Source organism: Palaemon carinicauda, chromosome 24 (genome assembly GCF_036898095.1).
Source record: "Palaemon carinicauda isolate YSFRI2023 chromosome 24, ASM3689809v2, whole genome shotgun sequence".
Lineage (NCBI taxonomy): Eukaryota > Metazoa > Arthropoda > Malacostraca > Decapoda > Palaemonidae > Palaemon > Palaemon carinicauda.
Genome location: NC_090748.1, coordinates 108156770 through 108167324, shown reverse-complemented (window position 1 = coordinate 108167324; position 10555 = coordinate 108156770). Strand labels below are relative to the sequence as shown.

Below are 10555 nucleotides of genomic sequence, written 5' to 3'. Positions count from 1 at the left end.
ACTCGTAATAAAATGTACTGTATACCTACATTTATAAGTCAAATAATTTTCTGTAAACTTATGCCACAACTGACCTGAGACAGCTGTATGAAAACTGTGATTAACAAAAATAATCTGGAAGGTTCATATCTGGAATTCTCGGTTCTCTTGAGGTAATAACGGAATGCCCACACTGGACTTGGTAGAAAATCGTCTTTATTACAAGTAAGAGATACATGAAAAGCAATAGCAAAGGATGCTGGCAAACAGAGAGAAAACACCAAGAGAAAGTTCTTAGTTGGAAGGCTTTGACAACCCTTGAGAAACTGCCTTATCAAGGGTAAGGCTTTTATCTTCCATTACAAAAACCACTTGGTCCTCAAAGCCCTTGGCTTTTTATGGCTCAGAGTATCAACTTACTATGTTGAAGAGAGATGAAATTAAACACTATGGAAACAGTGTCTGTGGTAGCCTTGTGAAAATTTCCAACCTGCAATCTAAAGTAGAAAGTTCAAGCCCTGCCCCAAAGATGACAATCTTCATAAGTGTTTGCAACCTTACTGTCCTTGTGGATATCTATAAGTCTATCTGCTAATTCATAAGCAGCCATTGCTTGGGAACTGACCATATGTATATATGGTAGGTCTCTAAAACACTGTGAGAAGCACAGTAATCTGTCCCGTGCCTCTTTCGTTCACGAGCAACCCATTAACTGGAACAATCTGCCTTTTGTCAAAATAAATACTGTACCAAATTAGATTGATTCAGCCTGGTAGAAGTTAATGGTTCAAGCACTGTGAGGTACAGTCATTGCTTTGACTACTGAAAATCCTGTACTTCTAAAATTCAGGACAATTTCTGGGCCACAGGGTGTGACATCTTCAGATTTTCGTAAAACTTACGAACGTGCAGCTGGGATCCTGCAATAATCTATCGACATGAAGAAATCAGATGAAAGCTTTTGCTAAAGATGAAGCAGAAAGTGAGGTCACTGTTACATTCTTGGAGACTGAATCCTAGTCAAGGTTCTTCCTGATAAAGCTGAATGGAGGGAATACATAAAAGTCCACGTCAATCCAAGATTGCATGCGTGTGTACCTATCAGGCTGCTTGGTTTGGTTAAGCATCTTGCAAATATCTTCACAAGGATCTGGTCCAGCAAAGCTGTGGTTCACTCATGACAAAGAACCTTACTGATATCCAAATGCAGTAACCATTTGGATAGAACTTTCTTCCCTCCCTCTGACAGTCTAATGCCCTATTTTGTTGCTGCAACAAATCTTGGTACCATCATTATGACCATAGAGTTACAAAACAGATGAAGTTCCAAGAATAATTGGCAGGGATTACCTGACAACTCTCTTCATGCTTGCTAGGCTGTATTGCAAAAGCAATATTTGAAATAAAAAAAAAAAATTACACGGAGCACAACGCAATACCCAAGTTCACTTAGCAAAAAACAGACGTCATACACACCATACAAAAAAGTGGCATAGTAAAATATCAAAAGGACAAAATAGTTCGAGGGATGTCAAAAATAAAGCTAAGGCAAAAAAATCATAGAAACATAGTAAAGCTAGCAAACAATTGCAGAAAGTGTAACTTCGTAACTGAAGTAAACATATTATAGCATAAAAAATATACTATATATGTGAAACAAAATCAGTCTACCTCTTGAACACTTTATGCTAGAAAGGTAAAAAAAAAAAAAAAAAAAAAAAAAAAAATAATGCACTGTATTGTACTGTACAATATACCACAAAATTTTAATTACTGTATAATTATTAAAACTGTATCAACATTTAAAGACTACGATACAATGAGGTAAGGACAGTAATTTACGATTCATCCTCAGTTCTCTACAGCTGAATATCTAGAGTCTAACATTAGCTCCTCTGCTCATCAATCTTGAAGTAGGAACTACTTAACTCCTCATGACTTAACCCTTTTATCCCCAGGCTATTTGGAACTTTCCAACCCTTAAACCCCAAGGTGTTTTTTTTTTTTTTTTTTTTTTTCAAGCACATTTTGCAATATATATTTTTTAAATTGCTCTAACAGCCTTAATTTTTGTCATAGAGAGGTCAGTTTGGTCTCATTCTTTTGGAAAATGCCTGAATTTTCTCATAAAGTTATCAAAAATAGCCAAAAAAAAATGTAAATGGCAGTTTTTTGCAAGGACATACCAGTACGTCCATGGAGGTAAAGGGATGTGTTTTGTGAAACGTACCAGTACATCCATTGGGGGTAAAAGGGTTAATTAAGAATTATACAAGAATAACAAACAACAATATGATACAAAAGTAAATAAATATAAAAAATAACTTTAAAAAATAACACACAAGGAAGCATTGTTCCCAAGAAAAAAGTTTAATTTAATATTTATTTCTATACTTGCCTTATGCTCGTGTTGCTTTGTCCATGAAGCAGACTCATTATTGACATCACCTTGAGAAATAGGAAATTTTTTGTTTTGTGGGGTGACGGCAATATTGAGTCAGTTTTAGGGACAAAGTAATATCAACTTCACGGGAGATTCATATCAATATCACAAACTTTTATTTTTCCTAATTATGCAAATCTGAGTCCTTTAATACTAGTATGTTTTCAGTGAAGTTGACAAGGCTGTTAAAGAATGATGGTTTTTATTAAAGAACAAAATTAAATTGCATTAAACACATTGCAACTACTGTTTGCAAGGTCAGCAATCCTAAAGAGAGGGCAGGAATGGGTAAATACCTCCTAGGCAATAAAAGCCTTGCTTACTTTACCTATGAAAGGTGAAAAATGAAAGAATTTAGAAAGATAAAATGCTTAAAAAGTGGGAACAATGCATACTGCACTGGCAAACCTTCAATCACTAACAGCTCTGCAGGCATAAAAAGTGATAGCATTGATTAACCCTTTTACCCCCAGGCTCTTTGGAAATTTCCAACCCTTAACTCCCAAGGGGTTATTTTTTCCCCAGCACATTTTGCAGCATATTTTCTTTAAATTGCTCTAACAGCCTTAATTTTTGTCATAGAGAGGTCAGGTTGGTCTCATTCTCTTGGAAAATGCCTGAATTTTCATAAAAAAATTATCAAAAATATGAAAAAATAAATTTTTATAGCATTTTTTTGCATGGACGTACCGGTACGTCCATGGGGGTAAAGGGATGGCTTTTGTGAAACGTACCAGTACGTCCTTTGGGGGTAAAAGGGTTAATAGATACCCGAGGCTTCAGGTTGTGCATTCGGTGTTCTACTGCTGTTGTCTTGTTTAACAAAGTGTTTGAAGGCATCCCTACACCTCAAACATTAGGGTTGCGATGACATATGACTTTCAAGTTTTTAACCCTTTTACCCCCAAAGGACGTACTGGTACGTTTCACAAAACTCATCCTTTTACCCTCATGGACGTACCAGTACGTCCTTGCAAAAAACTGCTATTTAAATTTTTTTTTGCATATTTTTGATAATTTTTTGAGAAACTTCAGGCATTTTCCAAGAGAATGAGACCAACCTGACCTCTCTATGACGAAAATTACGACTGTTAGAGCAATTTAAAAAAAATATACTGCAAACTGTGCTTAAAAAAAAATAACCCCTGGGGGTTAAGGGTTGGAAATTTCCCAATAGCCTGGGGGTAAAAGGGGTAATAGTGCCCCCAAAATAATCTTGGTGGAACTGCCTCGAGATCTAACTGGGCAAAATGCCTTGCTCTTGAGAAACGATGGGACCCCCAAGCCGAAGGGGATTAATAGAATGCCAATAAAAGTCAAATTACTCAAGCTAATCATTAAAGTAGAATAGAAATTTATACTTGCCAAATCTGACAATCCTGTTTGAATCCGCTTCTGAAATAATATCGGAATTCTGAAGTTTCAATATTTGAAGCTCGAGCAGGGTTTAGTAAGAAGGTCCAAGTGTACTGCTTTGCGTTTGGGGCAACAACAATGTAATACTGACAGAATTCAATCATTTGGATGACATGACATCGTTGAACGGTGCTCTTAGAGGAGAAAACGAAAGGTGGATTTAAACATATCTACCATGATTCCTCCTCAGAATCCAAGATTCTGTATACACTGTGATAAAAGTGTACACTAGGTATAAAAATTGCAAAGAAAATTATACAGGTTTGTGTGGTCAGTTTGCGTACGCATACATTAAAATACTGAACTATATATGCAAATGTATATGGTTAACTAATTTCAGTTTCCAGTAGTGTTCTTCTTTTACAATTAGGCACAAAAGCTTATTGAAACTAATTCTTGTTATGATCAAACTACCACATTTAAGCAAAATTATTTGAATGTAATATTTCAAACCAAGTGTATTTTGAAAAGGTTGAAAAGATGAAAATTGATTTATTTATGCAACATGAAATATTAACTGAATTAACCCTTTTACCCACAAAGGACGTACTGGTACGTTTCACAAAACTCATCCCTTTACCCCCAAGGACGTACCGGTACGTCCTTGCAAAAAAATGCTATACAAATTTTTATTTTTTCATATTTTTGATAATTTTTTGAGAAAATTGAGGCATTTTCCAAGAGAATGAGACCAACCTGACCTCTCTATGACAAAAATTGAGGCTGTTTAAGCAATTTAAAAAAAATATACTGCAAAATGTGCTGGGGAAAAAATAACCCCTTGGGGGTTAAGGATTGGAAATTTCCAAAGAGCCTGGGGGTAAAAGGGTTAAACAGGAATAAACTAAATGGAATGGTAAAGCCCTTCTAACAAATAATATCTAAAATCTGCTCAATCCTTCCACTGTAAACTAACATTTATACAAAAGTGAAAATAAGGGCGAGTCTTGATTTTTAAATTATAAATTGAAACGACAAAAACAAGTAAAATAAGCACTTGAATCCAAGCTAATACTAGGCAGGCAATTAATTCTAATAGCCAAGCCTTCTCCATCACGAGACTCAATACTACGCAGTACTCTAGAAGTTTTATTCCAGCTGTGACCAAGTTGTGGAATGATCTTCCTAATCGGGTAGTTGGATCAGAACTTCAAAAGTTCAAAGTTGGAGCAAATGCTTTTTTGTTGACCAGGCGGACATGAGTCTTTTTATAGTTTATTTATGACATATTTGTTTTTGATGTTGTTAATAGTTTATATATGACGTCTGTTTTGACGTTGTTACTTATTTTAGAATGATTTATTGTTAATTTGTTCTCTTCATTTATTTATTTCTTTATTTCCTTTCCTCACTGGGCTATTTTTCCCTGTTGGAGCCCCTGGGCTTATAGCATCTTGCTTTTCCAACTAGGGTTGTAGCTTGGATAGTAATAATAATAATAATAATAATATGCCACTACCTTAGTTTTCACTGCTATCTTACTTCTATCAACTGTTGCTAGCTCGATGATGATGTTACAAATGACACCTCTCGATCTCTGGCTGAAAATGGAATATGCACAAAGATTTGCTCATAGTGGAAACACATAACTAGAGAAAGCCAAAGATGTAATAACAGTGCCCTTCTACGCAGTGCTTTTGTTCCAACAAATATTACAAATTACACCCCTCAATCTCTGGCTGAAAATGGAATATACATAAAGACTTGCTCATGTGGAAACATATAAATAGAGAAAGCCAAAGATCTTAAAACAGTACCCTTTACGCGGTGCTTTTGCTCCAACAAGTGACTAGGATAAAAGTTAAATTTTAGAAAATATCAAATCAAACAGCATTTAGCACATCCAAACTATTCACAGCTGTAAATATACAGTATAACAAACAAATGACTATCAATCCAGTTTCATTGGTATTTCACTGGTATAGCAAAATACACTAATTAACTGTAATATACTTTACTCTCGAATGATTTCCAAGTTCAAATTATTTTAATTCACAAACTACAATAATTTAATCCAATGATTAATTCAATACACAGCATTTAACCAGTATACAGTATTCTATTAAAATAGTCCCCAGTTCAGCCTCGTGACTCACATAAAAAATTTCATACTCAACTTATCATTTACTTGAACAACATCGTACGTAGTATCCTGAATAGAATGATCGACATCCGGCAAAACGGGAGTCATCGTCATAAATTCAAACAATACCAATCTTTCGTATTCAGATGCGGTTTTCTCCTCTTTTAGTCTATTTGCACTAGCAATTGTATTGATTTTACTCTGACATTTTTCAAGCTCATTTTCAAGCATTTCTAATACCTGCAATGGTGACTTAGGTTTTGCCTTTATCTTTCTCAAGGGGACTCGCCCTTGATGATCTTCCGACTCGGATGATAAGCTGTTGCGTTTTATTTTCTTCTTTTTCTTTGCGAGCTCAACACCAAGACTATTTTCTTCTCCCAAATACGAAGCTATTTGATCGTCCATGTAAATTTCTTTTTGCTGATATGTAACATCGCCACCTCTCACTTCAAACGTAGAATCTCTATGTTTGAGCTTCTTCTTTTTCTTTGGTAACTCCGGAGTTGCCGACTCATCTGTGATGTACTGCGAACTTTCTCCTGAGCTAGGCTTGGAAACATTGCCATTATCAACTCCAAAATCTGGTTCAGAGGTACCCGAGATATGGGAGATTATATGGTCGTCTAGCTCCTTGACACTTGGAAATGATATCCCGCACGTTGTGCACTCTGACGTCCCTCCTGCAGACCGTCTACCTCCACAAGGGTGCTTCTTTAAATTACTCTTCCGGGTATAGGATTTACCGCACTTACGACAAGCAAACAATTTCTTATGTTGTACTTTCATATGTTCTAAATGATCATCCATGTTGGAAAACCGAAGTGCGCATGGATTGCAGGAATACGTAGGAGGCTGATCAGATTCTGGATCTGACGTCCTATTTTCATTACTCGATGCAACGCCGTTATTTGACGTTTCCATTTCGTCCTCCGATTCACTCTTCATGTCGGGCAGAATCGTAGGATAGTCAGGTTTGAAAAGAACATTTTCACGGGCATTTGAAATAGACGACGTCTCGCCATTGCCGAGGCTCATTCGGTCCGAGTTACCTGCTTGCAATCTGGATTCACCACCAATAGAAGCTTTAGACTTTTTTTTATACGGACTATTTTCTGTTGTATTACCCGCTTCATTCACTTTATTTATGGAGTTCTGGGGAACTTCTCCCCTTACTTGCAACACACTGTTATGGTTACTTAAATGTCTATTCAAATTGAGCTTGCTGGCAAAACTGTCGCCGCACAAGGAACACTCGTATGGTTCCTCAACGCCGTGTTTCAACATATGTTGCTTGTACTTCTCAGCTCTTTCGAAGGTAATTCCACATTCAACACAATTAAACGTGCAAAGACCTACCCCTTGATACGAAGAGGTATTAGCTCCTGGGTCTAAAGCGCTGCTATTGTGGCTATTAAGGTGCTTATTCAAACCTTTGAGACCCGGAAAACCTTGTCCACACAACGAACACTTGAAAGGATTGGAAACGCCATGAGAATTCATGTGCAGTTTGTATCGGTCTGGTCGGCTAACCTTGTAATTACATATGGGACAGGTATATATTTTTTCGAATGAATGAGTCGGAATATGTCTTATAAGGTATTCTTTCCTACTGAATCTCCTTCCACACTCAATGCATTCATAAGGCTTATCGTGCGAGTGAGAAGTTAAATGGCAATTGAGATCAGCCTTCTGGTTAAATACTTTATCGCACAAATTACAGTGGAATTCATCGATCTTTTCTTTAGAACTGGAAGACAAAGGTTTCTTGGAAACTTTGCTCACTTGCTTTGCATTACCAATTTTATGTGCGCACTGTTCCAAATGCATGATGAAGCGTTTCCTGTACGCAAATTTTTTTCCGCAGTTAGGGCACTCAAAGGCCCTGTCAAAACTTGAGGCTGGTATCGTACCTGGAAAGTCTCTCTCTTCCTCCGATTGTGGTTCCGAGATGGAAACTCCTAGGGGATCATCAGCTTCCAACGGCTCCATGGCTGAAATATTTTTTTCCTTAATTGTGACTGCTAAAATTAATGATGCGTCACTTCATAAGATTTCCCCGCTCATACAGCTGCCTGAAAAAGAAAAAGAAATATTGTACCAGTGACTTAATAACATTTGTATGCAAGAATTGGAGAATTTCATGGGAAATGTGAGCGAGAACAATTCATGACATGAGAAGTCTAGGGTAAAAAGGTATCGGTAAAAAAAAATCATGTATACAGTAGTTAGTAATTAAAAAACTGCTTTATATATTGAATCTAATCAATGCAAGTATAATTTGAAAAAAATACTTGAGACAGAGGGGTAACTTTACCCAGTGAAATACACTAATAAACTATGTAAATCTTCTTGCAAAAAAATTAATTGATGAGAATAAGTTTTAGCACATAAGAAAGACAGAGATTATACATTTCTACTGTGTCACCTTTGCAAGTGAATCGATAAATTACTACTATAGGAAATTGTGCTGTTGCAAATTGGAGGTAAAGTTGTCTATCAAATATTGTACAAACAGATATTTATCAACCCCATCAATAACAGGATGGATATTGCGAAATATTTACTATAAAATCTCCTTCATATATTGACTCATGCACCGCTCAAGAAATACAACAATGTTTGATGAATAAGAACGTTGTTTCCTGGGGAAGTTTGTTCTTAAGTAAGGACCCTGTATGCTATGTTAGGTTAGGCTCGGGAATGTTTAAAAGTGACGGTGCACAGGTAAATATTTATCAAATCTCATGCTAGTCCCTAGACTGAAGCAAAAAATCTCACGACAAGACTTTAGTTCCATTCTGCAAGTGAATAAAGTTAAATTTCTCGCTAACATTGCACTATAGTCCATTTCTTTTTGCAAGGCATATTTGCACCGACTCGTAACGGTGCTCTTTTAGCTTGGTAAAGTTTCCTGATCGCTGATTGGTTGGACCAGATAATTTTAACCAATCAGCGATCAGGAAACTTTTCCGAGCTAAAAGGGCACCGTTGCGAGTCGGTGCAAATCTGCCACGCTAAAAGAAATGGACTATAAGTAGGATACCTCTAATGCGTACGGTACAATATTAAGCTTTGAAACCCTCACCCTGTTATAAGCTGTAGAGTTTTAATATAGTTACTAAAAAACAGGTGTTTCCTATAGAAAAAGCCTGTTTTCTTCGAAAATGACTCTTATTCTCCCTATGCTGCTCAGCATGTACTGCTTGCCATTGCATAGGAGCTGGATGTTTTTTTATTTCCGCGAGCGAAGTGAGCACATGGCGGAACAAAAGCCATTAGATTTCTTGAAAATATCCATGTTTTTAGACGGTGTAATGGGTTTTCAGTTTATTTGCTGTTGAATTGAAGGTCAACTTCAGTGAAAGCACATTATTTATTTAAGGAAAAACTATTTTTTCTTTTCAAAATGATCTGTTCGTAACTATACTTTTACCAGCTGTAGATAGGAGGTATTTGTATTTCTGTATTAGCCCCCACATTACTTTCCACTTATTTTTCTTTCTTTCCACCAAAAAAAATTTTCACTTTTACATCGAAATTATATAAAAAACTAGCAAAAAATATATAATCCATGATTTTGACTATCAGTAGTTATTGTGATAGATTAACCAATGAACTAAATTGTACCGTATTATTGAACCATGAAGGCGTATGTACGATAGCGGCCACCTGTATGTATGACAACAGCCTACTAAGAATAGGGCAGTGTGGGGGGATCGTAAGGGGGCCTTAGCTCCCCTGTTAGGTAAATAGGTAAGGACACAGCTTGTAGGTTAGGTTGAGGGGGGGGGGGGGGGAACGTTAGTTGGTGTCCTATTATAATGCACATGGGAGGAACTGGCCGCTTTGATACAAACGTTCCAAATCATGATACCAAATTGGTAATGTTGTACTGTATTACAGGGTAATGTAACCTAGGTTACATTGCCCTGTAATACACTACAATGAAACCAAATCTACTTTTTACTGTAGAGAAAGGTCCATTCTCGTCGAAAATGACAATCGTTCCTGTCGGAAATGAATAGTTTCAGAAATATATATATATATATATATATATATATATATATATATATATATATATATATATATATATATATATATATATATATCCGCCGATAATGGGGGACCCCCAGTGGGAACTCAGGGTTTAGGGAGGGAAAACTTACTGTAAAAATTTACCCTTAAAGCTAGCTATGTAGATAATTACGACCTAACCTCACAAACTTAATGGGGGTTAACTTTTTTCCCTACAAAAATACAAGGTCATCACAACCATCTGCAAATAGTAGTTACTATAGCAACGAGGAAGAGATTCTTCATAATCATCCCCACCTCTCTAAATTGAGAAATTCCGAAGAATCATAAGATAATTCTCGTAAATTGGAAAAAAAAGATAGTCACCGGTAAGAGAATAATTAAGCAGCAGACTTGAGTAAGACCACTTTAAATGTACTAACCTCATAATATGCATTAATTTGAAGGCTGAAGAAGGATAAATTTCTATTTTTGAGCGTAGACAGCCGTTGAATCATTACAAAAACGATTACAAAACAAGATATTGAGAACTTTAATAGTTATTACTGTAGATGTATTTACGTCAATCTGCATCTGTTTACATCCAGGCAGTGTTA

The 10555-nt window shown here is 36.2% G+C and overlaps 1 protein-coding gene across 1 annotated transcript; it reads right to left on the bottom strand.

Annotated features, from left to right (window-relative positions):
• Window positions 1-5261: 5261 nt before the first annotated feature.
• Window positions 5262-10555, bottom strand: LOC137618263 (zinc finger protein 157-like). Its single transcript, XM_068348427.1, has 2 exons — window positions 10382-10555; window positions 5262-7996 (listed from the first exon to the last, which is right to left on the bottom strand). Exon 2 carries the CDS (start codon window positions 7911-7913, stop codon window positions 5931-5933), a length of 1983 nt encoding a protein of 660 aa, XP_068204528.1. The 5' UTR covers window positions 7914-7996; window positions 10382-10555; the 3' UTR covers window positions 5262-5930.

Coding starts and splice junctions, on each gene's coding strand:
- LOC137618263 (XM_068348427.1), bottom strand. CDS start 7,913: ATGGAGCCGTTGGAAGCTGATGATCCCCTAGGAGTTTCCATCTCGGAA.